Below are 21,507 nucleotides of genomic sequence, written 5' to 3'. Positions count from 1 at the left end.
TTACATAATAAAAAGTAATAAAATGTTCACTGAAGAATATAGATAAACAATCATTATTTCAAATAATTTAGAGAAATAATTTTTTTAATTTTTTAAATTGTATATATTTATTTATTATTTTTCTAGGGAGGGGAGGGAAAGAGATGTGTTTTATTGACAGATGAATAGCTCGACATCAAACAATTCATTGCTTTTTTTGATATTTATTACATAAAAAAAAAATCATCTTGCATACTACAGAAAGGAAAAATAAACTTCAAAAAATATATCACAGGGAAATTCCTATTTCGGTAAATAAAAGTATTTAAAGAAAAATGTATTCAGACCTTGTGATGCGTATCCCTGGAGACCGAGTGCGTTAGTGGCATTTGAACTGTTGCTTAAAGATGTTGTTGGAGACGATCCTGGAATGAGGAACAATAAAGCACAAAATTCATCACATTGACAATTGATAGCATAACAAAGAAAGGTCAATTAGAAGCCGTTGTATTGTCAAATATGGATATTATTATTATGGTAGTCATGTAATAAAAACATGACAACAACCATAACACTGCTATTAGTTGATTAAAAATTCTTTACTATTGTGATTTGTGTGTGACGGCAATATAACATCACTGCGACACAACAGGCGTCAGAAGTATTAAAACAAGTGTTATTTAAAACCACAAAAAAAAAAAAAAAAAAAAAAAAAATTATGAATTACTATGATTATTACTCTACCATACTCTCACTTTACCGCATGATGTATAAGGTAAAGTGTGTATACTCATTTGATCTCACCTAATAAGGAGTTTTTTTGCAATGAATTTAGCAAGTTGTCAAATTAATTTCATTGCCAAGTAGAATAATAAACATTACTCTTGATAAAAATAAGATATATATATAATATCTTTGTATTTTTGTGCAACATGTACTATAGACATCAATATCAGTTTAATATAAATTTATCAAATGTTGATTATTTATGCCAAGAATACTTGCACCAGTCTTATAATACATTTGTGAAAATGGAATGCACTGTTTTGATAGGATATTGGGGAGACCTATTGCTCAATTTAACATAATGCTCAACTCCTGGTAAAAATATGGTTCTTTCCCGCGGGCGAAAATATAATTTCAATTTCTTCTAGCTTGCAAATTGCCAGTTTCTTAAATGTGCCAACTAATAATGCATTTCGTTCTCTTGTACTTCATGCACGTTGGAAGTGTCAAGTGAATTCTCTGTAGAGATTTGTTTTTGCACCAATTGATCAATAAAGCATGTTTTTGCCTCTTTAATGCAGACAACAACCATCAATATTAAGCTCTGCATCAAAAAACACCAATGACAAATCTCATGCATAATCAAAGTATTCTATAAATGTAGCCCCTTTTTTTGTGCATATTTTCCCCTACAGCAATCATGATCCTCATCACACCATACTGAACCAGCCTTTTGGCGTTGATCTTTTTCCATGTGCACCACCTTACCTGTAAGCGACAACTAGTACATCATTATCATCAATTTCTCTGATGTCTCATTCAAAGAGATACACTAAGCTATTTCAAAATTTCCACAAATTTGACTGGCTCTGGCAAAACCAACCATTGTAGGAAAAATTCAAAATTTAGTGTTTTTATATTTTGCATAAATTCTTTAAAACAGTGTTTATTTGATAGAAATTAGTTGTGTATTAGCTAAGTTTTGAATATCTAATTAATTGGATATCAACCATTTGGGTTTTGAGAAAATAGCTTCCAAAGATTCCATAATCAATAGTTTATTTAACTTTTCGGTTAGATTTAGTGATTGATATTTTGCAGAAATGTTAAATGTTATCTTCCCTTATAAAATGCAAAAACATGACAATATTCACAATTCTGATACTCAATCATTTTGGATGCTGTGGGAAATTAGAAATTGCAACAAATGGCGGATTTTGCCAGAGCTGGTCACAAACAATTCCCACCAAACTAAATCTCACCTGTAGATAAACCAGAGAAACTGTTATGGGCTTGGGCAACGTGAAGTTGTTGCGAAGCTTGAAGCTGTTGTGCTGCTGCAGCTGCTGCCGCCGCCGCTGCAGCTGCCCCTGTTGGTGTCATGGGACCCTGTCCGCCACTTGTTAGTGCTGAAATTTGTTGCATTGCCTGAAACGCTGGGAAGGAATATAAATATGACAGATTCATTATTTGTCGTGTATAATAACAAACCTACAACAAAATATGAACTAACAGTACTTATCAAAAGTGGTCTTAATCTTCAAATAAGGCCTAGCTTTCAAACAATCATGGATGGATGATAACAGATTATATTATTAAAGATGTGATCACGAGTATTAAGAAAAATGTTAAAATCACAATATTTAAAATACTTATTCACTCTGTTTAAAGAGTGTAAGTTGAATGGTATTAATGATAAATCCTTATGTAAAATCATTCAAAGTTAGCATTAACTGAACTGTTCTGAGATTCCTGTGAATATGTTCCTGTGCATGTGTGAATATGTTCCTGTGCATGTGTGAATGAGATTCCTGTGCATGTGTGAATAAGATTCCTGTGCATGTGTGGATGAGATACCTGTGAATGTGTGGATGAGATACCTGTGCATGTGTGGATGAGATTCCTGTGCATGTGTGAATAAGATTCCTGTGCATATTTGGATGAGATACCTGTGAATGTGTGGATGAGATTCCGGTGCATGAGTGAATGAGATTCCTGTGCATGTGTGAATGAGATTCCTGTGCATGTGTGAATGAGATTCCGATGTATGAGTGAATGAGATTCCGGTGCATGAGTGAATGAGATTCCGGTGCATGAGTGAATGAGATTCCGGTGTATGAGTGAATGAGATTCCTGTGCATGTGTGAATGAGATTCCGGTGCATGAGTGAATGAGATTCCTGTGCATGTGTGAATGAGATTCCTGTGCATGAGTGAATGACATGAATGTACTTGTGTGATTGACATGAATGTGCATGTGTGATTGAAATGTATGTGCATGTGTGAATGAGATTCCTGTGTATGTCTTAATCAGATAAAATGTACATATGTGAATGAGATGAGCCTGTGTGAATCAGATAAATGTACATAAAGTGGATGAGATTCCTATGCATGTGTGAATGAGGTAAATATGCACGAGTGAATGAGGTGTATTACATGTCATTATGCTATCAAAAAAAAAAGGTTGAAAGAATTAGACAGAAATATGAATGTATGCACAGATTGGAATTGGGTGCTCCAACATTTACTCCTATTTATTGCCTATCTGACATGTTGTACAAATGTATGCAAAATAATTCTTAGTGAGCATTGATTTAATAACATTTGAATAATCTCATTTCTGTACACATACTGTACATGCCACATAAACACTGAGTGATAGAATGGCCCATCAATCAATCACCCAAATACTCACTCAATGCTTAAACATATCAAAATGGTGTCAACTGACAGCCTATTGACATTTAAATACATTATATTTGATTTATATATTTAGGCATCAACCCAGGGAATTGCAAATCAGTGAAAACACACACAGAAAAAACGAAAGGAAATGAATTGGTAATGCAATATCTGCAAAAGAATAACTCTTTTCTAAGTTAATACACACAAGTCATTAATGTGATTACTATGCACATAGGATTAACAGCTGACCATCTGATCTAATGGATTGAGTATTTCTCGCTAATGATCACAAGGCCGCACGTTTAAAACAAGGGAATACTCCCCCTAATCTGAATCAATTAGCTCTTTACCATCACACCTAGTGTAGTGTGGGATTTAGCAATGACTGATTATAGGCGGTCATGTGACCTAACTAGGGTATACATGAAAAATATTACAGTGCGATAGCATAGGAAAAGATAATGTTATGGTTGCAAAAACAACCACCCACTGTTAACATGAGAACTAAATTGCTAGGAAAGGCAATAAATTGTTCAAAACAGTGTTTATTTCCTTATCCTAGCATTCTCCTTAAATTGTATGCTTTGAAATTTAAGTGATCCGTCATAAAACTTATGTGGCCCTAACATTGCAGCACATCCTAGATGTGCAGAAGCCTAGGCCTAACATTTGTCGAAAAATCTAAATGTTTACGGCCAGTATCCTTTACAGCATTAGCAAAACATTAAGGCAAAATTGTTAAGATTAATTTCCAATAAATTAAACAAGGGACGGCCGCGATAGAAATCTCCATGTAAAACACCGCTGTGTCAGTGGAATGTTTATGTCCAACACCCAAGTTAGGTCATGTGATGCCCATCGCTAAATCCCTCTATTGAAAAAAAGTAGGAAAAAGACAGCCATCACAAAGAATAGAAAAATAAAAAAATAAAGACCAGGAAATAAAGACCAGGCCCAGGATTTATCAATCTCAGCTTAGCAAATGTCTCAAGTCAAAAAAGTCCCTAATAATTATCATAAGTTGATTTATTACCCAGTCTTAGCAAAATCTTGGCCTAAAAATCGTCTTAGATGGTGCCAACATACAATCGACTTTCTAATTTTAAGCAATTTTTAAGCTAAGCAATATAGATGAATTTTACTTAAGCAAAAAAATGGACTTGAGACGAATTTAAGCTGATTTCTAGTTTGATAAATGTGGCCCCTGGTTTGTTGGGACTGGTAATCTTACTGGCTAGTTGCTGTTGAATTGGGTTTGTGTTTGTTGGTCCAGCTGCTCCTCCTGCTGGCATTCCCTACAAAGATACAAAGGGTTCAAATAAAACATTACATAGAAATATAATAACCAGAGCCTTGCAGGCGTCAACGTTCCTATGCATGATACATGACTTAAAAAGTATATATGCCCTATATATATACTGTCTCTTATACACATCTAGTGTAAGTTGAATGGTATTAATGATAAATCCTTATGTAAAATCATTCAAAGTTAGCTATATATGTTGGGTCAAATTTGTGTGGGGGTTGAAAAATACAGGGTAGTCTTTATGGCCCAAAATAGTGATTTTATTAATGTAATTCGACAGGGAAATTACAGTAATATTTGTAGCAAATTTCTTCGAAAAAATTTCGTAGGCATAGTGCCTAGGCCTAGCTAGGTATACAGTAATTTCATTTTACAGTAGTTTGGAACGATATCAGGAGTGGGGGTGGTGGCAGTGGCCTACTAGGACTACAATTCATTTGAAGCTATCTTGGGTCCGATCGTCCACACCAGTTGGGCTCAATCGTCTGTCACCCTAAGTTTTCTAGGCTAGGCTTAGATTACTGCCGTCACTCTGCTACGTATACTACTACCGCATAACAAAGAAAGCGACCCACGCGGTGCATGATTAAATTGTACACACATTATTAAAATGTATTAGACGATAACACGATATCACTGACTGAACGATCTACCACCCTCGCATCGCAGTAACTACTGTACTGAACTAGGCCTAGCTTAGGCCTAATGTTTTTGTGGAAAGTTATGTACCCGACAGTCGGCTGCCTTTATATCTTCACTTGTCTTCAATTTGTATTCAAAGGGTACATTGCTGCATAGCCAACTGTCGGGGATATGGTACCTTCATATAACTACTCCATAGAGGTATTTCTAGTATCTTTGATAATAAGAATACTAGAGCGCTAACCGCAATGTATTCGATGTTCGAAATACGCACAACTGTGTGGGTACCATCCAAGATGACTGCCATAGATTTAGCCAATCAAATTTCGCTAAGCACCATCGTTTGCAATTGCGCCCTCAATTTACTCAGAGGGTTCAGTACAGTTAGCTACCCGTATGTTTGAAACTCGAGCGTTGCGGTGTTTGGGTGTAATGTACACGATTTTAATTTTCATTCCTTGGTACTTTATTTTTGAATAAGATGCTCCACTTGGCCTCGTTTAGGCTACAATAGTTTAATAATTTGTTATTACCAGTTACTCATTATCATTAATGAAATAATAGTCAGTCAGAGAGGGCTTATTTATGGTAATAATATGTATACTAAGCCTGAAGGTGTCGCTTTACTACGACGGCCATCTTGGTACACATGCATAACTCTGCATTGCTGCACCATCTTGTCAACACTCTGTTGTTTAATAGATCTATGGACTACTCATACAACAGAAAAAAACGTCGCATGGAGTTAGTGAAAAATAGAGATCTAAATTAAAAAACGATGTATTTCAGCGAGTATTAAAACCTTTGTTTTATTTTAGGCCTTCTTCAAAATACCTATGCCACAGCAGTTGATTTTTTTTTGCCGTAAAACCAAAATAGTTTCATGCATGCCGACTTGCCGATCGGTCAGCGTGAGCCCTGACTGAACTCTGCAGAAACTTCACATTGAACTTCGCATCGGGATGTAAAATAAAATGTTGGAAAACTTTTCTTTGATGCATGCGCATTTGCATAAATGTCTACACACATACTAAACACACATACTAAACACAATAAAAAACAAAAGAAATGTGACTAAGAGTGATTACAATAGTTCCACGCATAGGAACTAAAAATTCAGTAAAGGTTTAGTACAACCCTCTTCCCCATGCAGTCATCTCTAACTACTATTCTTAATGCCATCGTTTCTGGCTACTTCTTTCCCCTGCTATTATACACTAGCAACAACTCATTCATGTTTCATGTTGTAACATCAAGCCAACAATTCATCATCCATGTCATCATTGTATCCAGTTAATAACCAAAAGAAATTAGTTCAAAATTAAATCCAGGTAGAATATGCTCTAAATTCATATACACACCACAGAGTAATTACCTTTGCATTGAAGGACCCCATCTCCTTTTATTCATAAAATGTGGAGTTGAAATATATTAAGACAAGCTCCTGATCTTTTGATCTTTTATATATATTTGGTTTTCATATCATATGCAATTACTATCTCTAAATATATAATTGTCAATTGTGGATTCTCTACATGTACAGACATAAATCTGGAAATGTTCTACAGATAGCTATTATTGAGAAATATGGCAAGCCATTCAATAGTAAATACATTTTACGTACAGTACATACATATTACCATAATATAATTGGAAATATGGTCATTGAGAAGTTCTAAATGTTATATACAATATATACATCAATATAAGCTACTCTTCAACAGTATAAAACAATACAGATTTACTTTCAAATGAGTATAATAATGATACATTATCCAATATATTTAATTCTGAGGGATGTTAGAATTTAGAGGTAACGCATTCTTATTCTTGCAGTCAACCTTACATTTGAGCTGTAATCAAGAAGAGCTGACTGCCTCCATTTGTCTAGGCAGGCTCAAATTTTTTGTAAGCATCACTTCAAGTTCAAGAGAGTAAAACATTGTCTGTTGGCAATAATAGATTGAGTTGTTTGAATCAGTTAAAATCAAAGTGCAACTTTGAGGGGTGACAACACAACACAAATTGAACAAAGCAGCTCAAAATATAATAGCAATCTTCAATGTCAAGCGAAGAGAACATCAACCAAGTTAGTTATCAGGCGTTTTTAGATTGTTGACTTGAGACAGTTATGATTATCAAATACTCATGTGTTCATTTAGCTTGTTTGCATGTTCTCATGGACATTTTATCCTCATTGGTAGATAATAAGCGTGTCTTTGTTCATCAATTGAAAATGCCTCAAAGACGAAATGCCTGTTAATTTACAGTATCTTTAAGTGGTTAAGAAAATGAACAAGTCAAGTCTTGATTTAAAAAATCAGCCTTTAATTTTAATGATGTATATGAATGAACAGTGCATGTATATGACCATAGTAAAATATAACTGATGAGACAGGGCAGGAGGGCTGGCATGCAGTGATGAGAATTTGGTTAGTGATAGGTAGGCTATGTTCAGTGCGGTCCATATTTTCAGGTGTTTGTTAAGCAACTGTTGGGATGTGTCTACGCACACAATTGTATGAATGTGTGTTTTGCACATATTCACATAAATCCAAAATGATGCCAAAAGTTCAAATTTAGTACTGGGCTATCTAATCCAATTTTGTTGCCCAGGAGTCTAATGAAAAATTAGGTGGTATAGGCCTACTGTTAGTGATTGGTGAATAAATTTCCTAAAAAACCAACTAACCTAATTTAATAAGCACTATTACCCCGCCACGCATATATTCAACATAATATCAATTTGACACAAATTTTATGAGACAGCCACTTCTAAGCAAGATACTTATATTTTGGAATCTTTTTATTCTCTGATTCAAATAAAATTAAGAACTAAGTTTACAGGTTCATTAAAAACTCTAATTGGGTAGTTTTTATGTTTCTGATTTAAGAAATTCCCAAACTGTATTATATTTAAATGTTGAGCAATTTACATGGCCTGTAAAGGCAGCACGTCGACTAGTCAACACTGCAATTAGCTAGCCCAGTGGGCTATTTCATTTTAGTGAGCAGCACTCATTTTTCTATGCCTTCTGAACATAGAACATGCATGCTGAGATAGCCATCACTGACTTGTAGAGGGAAGCATCAAATAGCGTCAATAAAGAATGTACTCTATGTAAAGTAACTGGATATATATATACCGAGATGTGGACTCCTTACTTATCTTGAAAGATATACTGGGTTCTTTAAAGTGCACATGAGCCAAATTGTGTACACTGGGCCTAAAATATGTCCTAAATAAATCGTAATTATTACGATTGTTTTTGAGATTATGCCAGTATACTTACGTAATTTTGATTAGTGAGTGTAGCCATCATTGCCGTTGCAAAGGCTTGTGAACTCATTAGATTTTGTGCCATCTTTTGCCATCGCTTCTGTTCTTTTTCTTTGGTTGTGTCTGCAAACTTTACAACTAAAGGTGCTGAACAGCCCTGTGAAGAACAAAAAAAATATTTTATACAAATATAAATTTTAAACTGAGTTTATGTATTACATATCTGCTAGGTAAATTAAGTATTGTGTGTGCGCTATAAAAATGTATTATTGTGTTATATAAATTACAATACTTTATGGTTTAATTATAAATAATAAAATTTATATAGTTACAAATAAAATAATTTCATGTACAGTAATTTAACCACTAAAATGACATTTTAGGGTAATGGTTGAATTTTGAAATTAAACAAATTTTTTAAAACCTTCCACAAGCCTATATAATGCTAACTAGAACTATGAACACTACCATTTTTAATATAAAAAGCAGATTACATTTTGAGACAGCCAAGACTGTAATTACTGTAAGGTTGTGGAATTTGAAATTGCACTCATCAGCATATGTTTTTTGTTATTAAACTAGGACTGTTTGATATTGAGATTTACCTTTATGAGTTTAAAAAGACCATTAAATGATGAGTTTATTATGATTATAATTGGTAAAAAGTTACAATCATGATTTGGAGAAAAATAAAAGTTTAAAGTGCATCTTAGCATGAATCATTGCCTAGATTGAGCTGTAAACAAAACTTGTAGCATTTTACTTTTAGAGTGAATGCTGTTAGTGTGATAGCCGCAGACTACTATGTGTTATGTCTTGTTTTATGATTAATATTTTAATACTTTATAGCTCATAAAGATCTGAAATACCATGCCAAATCTGGTAATTAATACCTTGAGATGCATTAACATTTCAAATGGCACTATGAATGCATGACAACGGTGTACTGTTCTTTCAAAATAGTGATTATCCTCTCCTTAACAAGCTAGCATTCAATAATAATTACTCGAAAATCAAACAGGCTTGCCATATTTTGTGAATTTATTACTTTTCATTTTGCCATAAATACATATTTTATGAACATAGCTATATAAGTAGATACTATAAATAATGCACACTCTGATTATGCTTTAATAAAACATAATTTAAACAGAATTCTATGAGGGCTAAACATCAGAGTTTGTTAATTTAGTTAGCAAATTAAAATATTGTATCAAAAACACAAGGAGTATACAGTAAGCCAAAAATATAATATTTCGACCAACAATTTGAAAACATTACTTGTGTTGAAACTAAACAAGTCTGACTATATTTAGTTGTGCTATATACAGTGAAACAGAGTAATTCAACTTGCAAGATAGGATCTTCAAAATAATTCAACTGAAACCAGCTTAGTACAATCAGTCTTACCACAACTAACAGTAAAACAATTTCATATTCCACAGATCTATAATTGGCCTATCAGTGATGAAAACATGATTTCTTTCACTCACATTTTCATAGCAACCACTTAGCAGCTCACACAGCTACTAAGTCTGCAATTTAACCTGTGCCAGGCTGCACTTTAATAATCTGCTTGTGTTCATGGAAATTTAGTAGCGCCTTGATGTAAAGTTTGTTTTAAGAGTATGAAATGACATGGGAGCTTGTTAAGTTGCTCAGTTATGCCATATAATATTACGTATCACTTCAAATAATCAGGTAAAATTTACTTCTACGAAAGATAAAAAAAAAAGGCAACAATTTACTTATGTAGCAAATGAAGTGTAACTATTTCATTAAATTTTTCAGGGTGTTGTCAGCCAAAAAACAAAACTGTTATATTTTATTCTGAATAAATAGTTTTGTGCTTTCCAAGAGAACTTTTATATTCTCAGATGAACATTATTTAAACTCATCAAAGTCAGAAGTGGAACGTAAAATTTGGTTTTGTAGTCAGATTTGTGAGAAAAACTTCAGCTACCCTATTTCTCGACTGAGACGTCAGTGGGAGCTGTAATTTGTATGGCAAGGAGATGGTGCTACCCTTAATTCGTATTATGGAATTTATGCCCACAAACCTTGTAGTTATTAATATTTTTGTTATAATAGAAAATTTTTATTTTTTGGTGACGTCACACTCACAATATAGTTAACATGCATACGTAAGTAAGGCAAACTTTCCTGGTGTGCTTTTTTCATGGATAAACACCACTTTTTTGCACATGGATGCCTTGTCTAGCTAGGGCTACAAGAGCCACATTGTTAGCATTGTTTAATACTTAAACAAGGTACGTCTGCAACTGAATTTTTCTTATTTAATTTTTTTTCTTATTTTAATTTTATTTCTTTCGAAAGTGTACTTTCTATAACATATAATTGCACTGTCTACTTAGGCCAAGCCTTACTAATTAATAGCCTCACCGTCCCCCGCTACACGGTAGATCAGTAGGCTAGGCAACAGAACGTGATGTGCCACCCTTCCCAGGTTTTCATGTAACATTTGCATATTGTTGGCTAAACAACGTATGCTTACCATTCCCCCCCCCCCCCACGCTACAGTACAGACGTATGCTAGGCAACAGAACGTGATATTGCACCTTCCTTCCCAGGTGTTCATGTTATATTTGCATATTACTAGCTAACTAGCTGCGTGTATAAAGCATTTGCATCCCCTCTTGTTACGTCTCATTGCCTTCATTTTCCTTTTCTAATCTTTTCCTTGTGCCTTTTGGCAGAGTTTTCCTCCACTAAGACCGTTTTATTTGTATTATTCCAAAGCTTTACAATACTGTATCCTCTGAAGACACCTCAATTGATATATTTTCCGACAATTTCTATTTTTAACCATAAAATTTGGAAAGTTCTTCACAATATTTCTTAGGTTTTTATGTTCCGGGCTTTTAATCTTATCATTATTGCTTTGCTTTTTTATTGACATTTTTTATTAATGATTGTATTATTGTTGTTTCTTTGGGTTCTTTTGCCTGTTGTTGTTGTTTGTGTTGTTTTTTCTTTCTGATTTTTTTCTTTTTAGCTTTAATATTTATATCTTATTCTGAATCTTTTCTGTTGGGTAAGATTTGAAATAAAATAATTTAATACGAGTAACAAGTGCTCTGATCTTAAAAAATAGCGTAATGGCTGTCCCAGAAAAATAGAGTGTTGTACACTGTACATTATTAGTATGAGACTTTTTTTTATCATGATCTCTGTTACTTTTACACTGGAAGGGTAAAGTTGTCTGTTGAAATGTGAATGGGTTGTTGGTTCAGCAGCAAGTTGTTGTATAGTTTCATAAGCTAAGGTAGCTGAGCATGAAGTAATTGAGATAGTGGTTACTTTTCATCAACACTTATCTGGCTTATGATCAATTACATTCCTTGTCTGTAGCTCATGTCTAACATAATACTAAGCTAGGAGGATTTGTCGTCTCAAATATGTCAAACTACCAATTTACATATTTGAACATTACATAAGGATAATAAAGTTAACGGACGAATACAAGGCATCTAACTGTTTGCTGCCTCGTCACATCACGCCTCAGTCACTGCAATTCATCATTATACAGCATCGCTGAACACGACCTCACAGACATTCAATGCGCAGCGGCTAATTAAGTTCGCTTTGTGCAATGGAAGAGCAAATGGATAACCAAAATCATTGAAAATAATGTTTTTAGTGTTTTAAAGGTATGGACTTGTTAGGTGGAAACATAATGTTGATATTGATAGCACCAGACAGCATGTTCCCTAGACTTATGTTACCAGTGGAAACCATACTTTCTCCTATTCTACTCAGTGGCAGATCTAGGATAAATTTTCTGGGGGGGGGGGATAAGCTGTCCGACAGGGGCAATTTGAGCTTGTAGACCCGAGCTAGGGGAAGGGGTTGAATAGAGTTCCCCATCCCAAATGAGATTTTTTTTAAGAATAGCAACCTCTGAATGGCCAGAAATGGCACTCACAGACTGTAACTGACATGTTGGCTTGGTGTGGGCCTATTTATATATTTTTTATGGTCTGACTGCCTGACCAGTTCTGTCCGACAAATATGGTTGACCTGTCCGGTGGGGGACTTAAGGCACCGCCACTGATTCTACTGCAATTCTATGAGATAATGAATTGACGTTCGAAACTCTACTTTAGTTACAACTTTAAACATAACCACCTCCTGAATTCATTTTAAATTTTCCTGTGTTCACAGGAATATGCTTCATTTGTTTATTGGATATTAAGTACTTTAATTATATAAGGCACAAATAGCCTTACTAAAAAAATAAGGGGAATGCCAGTGTGCCTCTGTTAATCCTCATTTAACATTGAATAGATTCCAAGTTATTTTTATGTCGCAAACGATGCTTGGCTACGCCATGATTAGATGAATGAGTGCGTTGTTGCACCGGGACTCCATAGCACAGGGGCTATTTAGCATGGCAGGAATAATGGCGGGCCTGCCACAATAGTTGCAATGTTGACCAGGACAGAGTGCGACTGTCATGAACTACTGTACAGTTCCAGAATTTCTTATTAGAATTAGAACGGTGTCAAACTTACCTCCATCGTTGTTGAATGGTGCATACTGTTAATTGCATTAGAGGCACTTTGCCGCGTACTAAAGGTTACAAAGGCACAACCTACAAAAAAAACAAAAAACAAATTAAGCAAACAATTAGAATAACATGTACTAGTATATAAGTTTTTCATCAAATTTTTCTAATCTACGCATTTACAAAAAATGCAATCATCACCAAGTTCTTGCATCAAAAAAATATATTTTATGTTCCAACCTGCACCTCTGAATCTACGAAGACTGAGAATTTAACTGTGCAGGTCTTAAGCTGTGGAATTGCTTGTCTATATACAGCAGAAAATTTCTTTCATTGAAGATATTCAAGATCGGAACCCATCAAAAATAAGCCAGCCAAGTGCTAGCTTAATGGGCTATCTAGATACTTATGTGTGTTTATAGTGTTTTTTAAGAGAGTATCAAATAAATTCCATCAATCATCAGCTTATGCCTGTATAACATCATCCGACATCATTTATCCATTTACACCAGTTGAAATATAAAAATCCTGAGCAGATTCTTTTTTTTTCGTATTATTGACAATTTTACATATCTAGCGACTATCAGAATATTGTAATGGGATGTGCTACTAATAAATTTGCGAGTCCATCACTATCATCGCTAACATACATCAAACTGCATGGCAATTACTACAGCTCCCTCTAGATGAAATTTAAATCCAACATCACTCGGACAGAATTTCAAATTCTAATATCGTCAGCAGTAACTTTCTGATGACTGATGATATCCATTAAACTTTGACCCTCTTCAAGGATACTGCGCATAAGATGCAGGATTAATAAGGATTATCTGATCTGAATCTGTCAAAACCCATTACAGTACAAATGTTGATCCACAAAGCTATCATCATTTATGGTTGTAAAATATTTACAATATATTCTCATTTTATCCCATTACAATTTATGGGTTTATAAATCCTAATATTACTTCTAATATATACACTTCTGCAAACTTATTGCAATTTTACCTATCAAATATGAAAGATTTTCAGTGTGTCCAATCACATAACATTACATGTTAGAATTTGACGTCGTAAAGGGCTACATTGCTTATATTGGCGGGAAGGCAGATAGATATGAATTGGAGACAGTGAATGGAATTTCTGCGTTATTTCCATTTCGCAGACTTGCCTTCTTTCTAATTATATTTCTGATTTATATTTTCTTTGGTTTTGAATACCTAAATTAGTTTCAGTTAAATTATTTGTATTGCTTTGCTTGATTGTGTTGTTTACATGGTAGAATAGGCTTTTAGTTGAATGGGCTTTGTGTTGAAATAAATCTTTCCCATGGAGTACTGACCGGAAGACATTTTGGTGGCTATGAAAGAGGGTGGAGCTTTATTTTTATTGGGAATAACGTTTTTATTCCTGACCACCAATTGAAATAGCAATAATTATATTATTTGGCTCTACTAATCAAATAGTTCACCCACTCCTTGAGAACGAAGAAAGTATCAGGGTAACTCAACCATGCCCATTAACAAAATAAAATACATCTTTCATCCTTTATTACTTACATAGTGTACTTAAGAGCTTAGCAATGCAAGAATTCAAGTAATCAACAAAAGATTCTTAAACATTAAATATGCTGGCAAAAACCAGTGGTGTATCTAAATGAAGGAACCATACTCCTGCTAGAGACAGTAAACCATATTTGCTGAACAATAACTATCATTACACTCAATGTTTTAGATGTTATTTTGATTATACTACAGCACTAAAGTCGTTGAATAAGTTAAATCAAACTTTATACTAATGTACAGTTATAATGTTTGGTAAATTGGCAAAACAATACCAAGTAGACAATCCTTCATTTTGAGCAGTGCTCATTTTGTCTTGGAACACTAATCAAACTATAATTTAAGTTCTTAAATGATTCGGCCTTAAAAAATGTAATATTGGACTATTTTGAAATTTTATAATATCTGGTCACTTTTTTCTGGAACACTAGAGACTTACTGCTTGAAATACACCTCAGAATAAAATATCCCAAGAAGAGGAAAAACCTTATTAGACAATTCTAACAAGAAGACTATAATTGATGTGTCAATGACACCACTTAATGATAAATTGGACAAGAAATCTAATAACCCAGTCGAATGAGAAATGAGATGATGGATAATTTGCAAGGCAAGGGGATAGAAAAATAACGATCTGACTACGGCAAAACAGATGGGAGGATTTCAGTGTGACAGCTCCTGTATGTATATTGATGCAGTGTACGATCCCCAAGCAAGATCAAGTTATGCGACCATCTATCTGAAGTTATTTAAGTCATGTATAGTACAATATTACTTGATGAGTTATGAGTAAATCTGTAGTTTGCCAATACCAGAGGGATACAGCACAACGCTACTGAGTAATAAGGACATAGTCTACTGATACCTGACACTGTTATAGTGCAATATTACTAAAGTACAATTACATAGTTATGGTGCAGCATTGCTAAATATGTGTAAAAAGTCTACTGATCCTGACTGAGAAAATGCAATATTACTATTAAAAGTAAGAGTACATAGTTTACTGTTACCAGAGGTTTACAGTGCAATATTACTAAGTATCTGTGCATAGTCTACTGATACCTGACTGCTATAGTGCAATATTACTAAATTACAAGTGCATAGTTTACTACTAAGTATATATGCATAGTCTACTTATATCTGACTATTTAATAGTGCAATATTACGAGTACATAGTTTTACATCAGGTTCACTGTGCAATCTTACTGAGTGATAAGCAATATCACCAATTATAACAAGTCAATCAGGATATAATTAGTTTAAGGCCAACATTATTTTCCTATCTTAAACCATGCACTAATTTTTTTTATTAGTGAATGGTTTGCTTGGCTTCTTTTGATTCGTGTGTGAAAGGTCAAGCCGAGGCCAAAGCCTACAGTAGATGAAATCATCACACAAACTACAAAAAAGGTGATTATTGTATTTTCTCAAAAGCTTAAGACAAGTTTTTACAAATGACAAATGTTTCAAATGTAGTGTTGGCATGTACTGCTGCAACAATCTGCATATGTTACTGACGGCTGCAACAAATATAATTTACAAAACAAACATTAAAAGATGGTGACTGACTTATAAACCAATTAGTATAGTTGCTTATCTATACATTACAGGAAAATATTATACTTTGGTTTATAGATTGACATTTTTTCATGCATTAATCTAAAATTCGGATAATTTCCACTAGTGCATAATACTAATTGCAAGTATATAATCTATAGATGCTAAAGAATTAAAACAATATTTCAAAATTCTGGCTTTAATATAAAATGCAGTGACAGTGCAATACTGTACAATGCAATTGCATTTCCTTTCTTTGGCTATCAATCTAATATGGCCAATTGTTATTTCTGTTTTATATATTTTATATGCAGAAGTGAAAAATATAAAAACATGAGACAATGTTTTATGTTGTTATTATCGATTTGATGCTTATTGCTTGACTGCATGCTAATACATAATAAATTTTCCAAATACTGGATATGGTAAACCCTTCTGGTTTTGTAGTTTTTAATACTTACTCATTTCCTAACACAAAATGTGATTTTTTTAAAATTGACATTTTAAATGACTGGTCTTTTTATTATCGATGAAAAAATTATGGCCCGAGATGATCAAATGAAAGTACTTTTTATATTACAGCACAAAACCTGGTTCTTTTATATTTTTCATAATGTTTGGGGTTTTTTTTTTCATAGTTTCAATATGTTAATATATATTTTTAAACCATATTCTTATTTAATCTGATTATATTTCAGCTATATCTACTTTAAAATATTACAAGATATATAATTATAAGTATTAAATATTATAGCATTATATTACTTGCACCTTCTCACAAAAAAGCTAAATATAATCATTATTTTTCATGCATCATCAACACAAAATACATAAATCAATTATTGAATATGACATACAATCAGCATGTTTATTCAACTAGAATAAATCCATTTTAAATTTTTCTTTATAAACTTCTTTAGTACCTCCTTACACAGCCGAGATATTTTGTGTTCATTTTGATTACTGGCCTTGGGAGGGTCAGATACATCAATGATAATTCAATCGCATTCTGCACCAGTAATAATTTTCCCAGCCGTGAAATTCATTTTACACGGCTAGTGAAACGGAATCGTGCTGCTCAGCTGCAGTCTCGTTAATATGAATTGCCCCTTTAAAAAAAAAAAATTAACAGGTGCGAAAACGGTTCATATGGGAATAAAAATTAAGATTTACTAATGTAGTTTACATTGAAAGTTTCTTAATCAGATATAATTGCTATGCAAGACATGGTGTTTCTTTAAATTACATCAGTGTTCATATTCGTGTCATTGGCAAGTGTGCGGCTGATTCACACCGTGTTGATTTGCACTTCTCGGGGCACATGATAATGCTATAGCATTCAAGAATCCTTAATAGTCCATGTGAAACACTAATATTATCTGCCTCATACACACAATACAGTCAAGATCAAAAGGAAGGCGGACTTTAAAAGCATTATAGCATGTTTAATTTTACTGTTAGCAAAGATCATTATCTAAAGCAACACTTTGTATTCAAAGATTCTCTATGAGCTAAGTACGGTATGTGATCATAACGATGCAACATGCTACATAAATTTGGTAAACACATTACCTTTTGCAGTGTATACACTACTATTACTATATTATTATATAGTTGAAGTTTTTAGCACCACCTGACAAGTACAACTATTACCATTCTCTAGCAGGACCCATTATTGATGTGATAGATATCATTACGAATGCAGATATTTTCTGTCATTTAGGCCTACTTATGCATCCAAGTCGAGTGTTCCACAAGGACAGGAACTTATAATGAAATTTCATTATTGATGCATCGATTTATTAATATCACACATACATACCACAACTATTGCATGCATGTACCGTACATTGCCACACACACACTGCTGCATTCTTTAACACTAAATAATCTGCATAATCTTCCACCAACAGTTACAGTACTCTACAATTTCCACACATTTTGCATCGCCATATGTTTACATACATTAGCTATAAGCACCAGTGCAGTAGGTTTAAAAAGACTGCAACCAATGTGTGTCATGAATCAAGGAGATCTTCAAGTCACTGGTATTCCATCAAGCCAAGTGTTTTTTTGAAGTACATTAAAACGTCCATTTTACGAATAATCAATTTTACGAAAGGTCTTTGCTTCTGATGATGTCATCATCAACCAATTAATACCTTAAAAAGTCTGATTGCGCACGTTTTACAAAGTAATGATGTATATTTTCCTTAATAAAATCAAGTTTGCTGTATTCATTTCTTACTAGTTCAATCTTTTCTTCTATTTCTGCTATAATCACTATATTATGTAATAAACCTAACCAGAACAATGAACTACCAACGAAAGTGTACTTACTGTACAGCAAGGCGTTTGGAAAAGAAGTTCAATCCATTGGTCATGTTTACAACATGATAAAGACAGTGAAAGATTTCTTCCCTTTGCACTGCCAAATCGACCACCAGGGATCGCACAGCAGCTGCTGAGGGTCCCTACATATCATTTCATTTGTCCCTGGGGTTGAGTTATCTTGGCACCGCTCTCAACTCTCTTCTGTCACCTACTCTGCCCAGATTGACCACTCTACCGTTATTTCGGATATAATCCATCCATGATTATATTCTCCCTTTTTATTCTATAATGTAATCAAGCCACTAATTTGTCAATGCCTAGAATGTTCAATTTCCTGTATGGAAAATTAGAAGACTCAATCATTGGCATTTATTTTGTTACGATACAATTTGATTTTGTGGATATGCTTGAGGATGCTATAAATCCTGGGATTATGTCAACTGCGATTCTGTGCCTTAATTTATTGTTAGTGAAGATAGTACTTTGACAGTCAAATCTTGGTCTAGTGTTGCCGCTAAGGAGAGGAAGGTGGAGGCTGGGGCTCTAATCCTGCCATTTGGGGATGCATTAACTTGCCATTAGTGAAGTGAGGAGACACTTTTCGAAGGACAAACAACATCCAGGAATGACAAACACTAAATTTAGAAAAGGAAATTATAAATAAGTAGGGTGGGAAAAGGTTAATACGTTCATATGGAAAAGTATGTCAGATGAATACATAAAACACAACCTAATAAAACATTTTTAAATAGACATCTTCAAAATATCAATTTAGATACTGTTTTAATTCAATAACGACAATTTTTATTTAGTTTAATTAATTTAAGGAAACATCTAATAGCTTATTAATTAATTAGTTTATGTTCATTCAATTATCTACAACAGACAGTGCCTCCTTGCAACTCCTTAAGGGATCACGCTATGATAAAAAAAGCTTACAAATGAAATTACATAATTTAATTAGTCATTAGCCATTTCAATCTTGTCTCTGGGTGTTTCTACTAGTTAATAAACAGTTTACGTTAACGATTCCTCAAAACAACATTTACCTGTGGCAGTAGCTACCAGGGCCCATTACTAAAAATTGTTTTATCGAGGTAAAGAATCGTTCTTTGGCATGAAAACAATTCCATGTTCAGTGGTTTAAGAACAATATTTTGTAGTATAGTTTTTAGCTGTGTTTGTGTCCTTTTTACTTCTCACATAGAGAAAATCATTATCACAAATCTCTGAATGCTCATTTTAAACAAGCATAAACAAACAAAATCAAGCTGAAATTTCTACTGCTTGAATTTATATATTGGAGACCTTTTGGAGATCTTTATAGTAATTACCAGGGATAAGAAATCCATTTCGATCTCAATTTTCACACTGTCCATGATTCCTAGAAACCATATTTTAATGTTTCAACACTTTAAATATTTGAAGACAATCAATATTTTAAAAAAAAAATTTATATTCACATATAGTATGAAATTTTACCAGTTATAATATAACAAAGAACATTTATATTTTCTATTCAAAAACCATTAGCACTTTACTTCATATGGGTTGCATCATAATCATATTAAAAAGATGATTTCTGATGTTCTACTATGGAAATTGCCATGTTCAAGGAGAGGGCATAGACCACTAACTTATCCTGACGCTGATACTGGTAATAGACCAGAGGAGTTGGCGCTAGCAATGGCTGATTGAACGCTGTGGTGTGGTCGAGGGATGCTGATGATATTTGAAAGCTACTGTATGTCCCTGAATAGGCATTGGAATTGAATACGATGGTTTTGGAGGCATGGGTGCTGGCTTGGATTTTCTTTCTTTTTTTTTTTTCCAGTTACATCTGCTCACTTGAGACTGGTAAATGAATAACCTTTAACATTTTTACCCTTTATTTCAAACGATTTAAAAAAAACACCCCGATATATATTTCCTTCTAATTCAAAATGAATCTATAGGAATATTTATAAACTCCCTTATACTAAATGAGCCTCAACTTTATTAGCTATCCACCAATCAGAAGCAAAATTAACAACTTATTTAGTTTAACAAATGAATGAAAATGAAAATAGCTCTTAAGGCATTTTTGTATTGATTACATGAGACAGTCAACACAGATCCATGGGCTTGCTTTTGGGGGTTAGTCTTTAACCTCAGATGTAAAATAGAAATAAGAACTAAAGATAATCTAGTAAAATCCAATAGTTCCTAAAATTATTTTAATATAAACCCCTTAAATTAGCGGCCCTAAAAGTAGGCCAAAATGGCTTTAAAGTGGTTGCAACCACAAATATTATTTGAATCATGAGATTCTGGCTAAGAATTATACACCATCTCGTGTATGTCACCTTAGCTTTACTCAGTATAAAAATGAATAAATAAAAGAATGAATGAATGAATGTAATTTTTAAAAGCTTCATCAGCACATCAACATTAAATACTTGTGTTTAAAAGCTTGATATCTTTTTGGCAAAATTTGTCTAATGAAATTACAAAATATGATATACCTAGTATATTTTATCCTCTTAAATTATTTCCATATTTAAGGCTGTAACTATTAAAACTACAATATTTCAAAAATAAAACTGTCATTCTAAATTTCTATACGACTTGTGTGGCTTAGTACGCAACCTTGTGAGTGGTTAGATGATGACACTACTGCTAATGCTGCTATGCTACTAATTACTGATGTAATTAGTATGACCACGAAAAACAAAAATGTTTAATGATGCACAATCTACCATCCTTCTAGGATTACGGAAAAAAGTTGATGACATTCTATTAAGAATTTTGATGAGCATACTGTACATCTTGCAAGATTTCTGGAATTTCTAGATTTAGTTGTACAGTATGAGAAAAAATTGTGCATCATAATGCTCTCGTATATCCACCGAAGATTCTAGAAAATACTT

General features: G+C 33.5%; 1 protein-coding gene across 12 annotated transcripts in view; it reads right to left on the bottom strand.

The window, feature by feature from the left end:
* LOC117125542 (CUGBP Elav-like family member 2) overlaps positions 1-21,507 on the bottom strand; it is a 93,782-nt gene that overhangs the window by 22,009 nt on the left and 50,266 nt on the right. For all 12 annotated transcript variants that reach the window (XM_033272066.1, XM_033272067.1, XM_033272074.1 and 9 more), the window contains exons 6-10: positions 13,153-13,232; positions 8,631-8,774; positions 4,621-4,684; positions 1,968-2,141; positions 327-404 (exon numbers count right to left, since the gene is read on the bottom strand). In XM_033272066.1, coding sequence (XP_033127957.1) covers positions 327-404; positions 1,968-2,141; positions 4,621-4,684; positions 8,631-8,774; positions 13,153-13,232 — 540 coding nt within the window. The remainder of the gene's footprint in view (positions 1-326; positions 405-1,967; positions 2,142-4,620; positions 4,685-8,630; positions 8,775-13,152; positions 13,233-21,507) is intronic.

This window comes from Anneissia japonica, unplaced genomic scaffold, assembly GCF_011630105.1.
Source record: "Anneissia japonica isolate Jap-2015-1 unplaced genomic scaffold, ASM1163010v1 scaffold7731_len1735946_cov199, whole genome shotgun sequence".
Classification (NCBI taxonomy): Eukaryota; Metazoa; Echinodermata; class Crinoidea; order Comatulida; family Comatulidae; genus Anneissia; species Anneissia japonica.
This window is presented reverse-complemented; position numbering and strand designations above follow the sequence as displayed.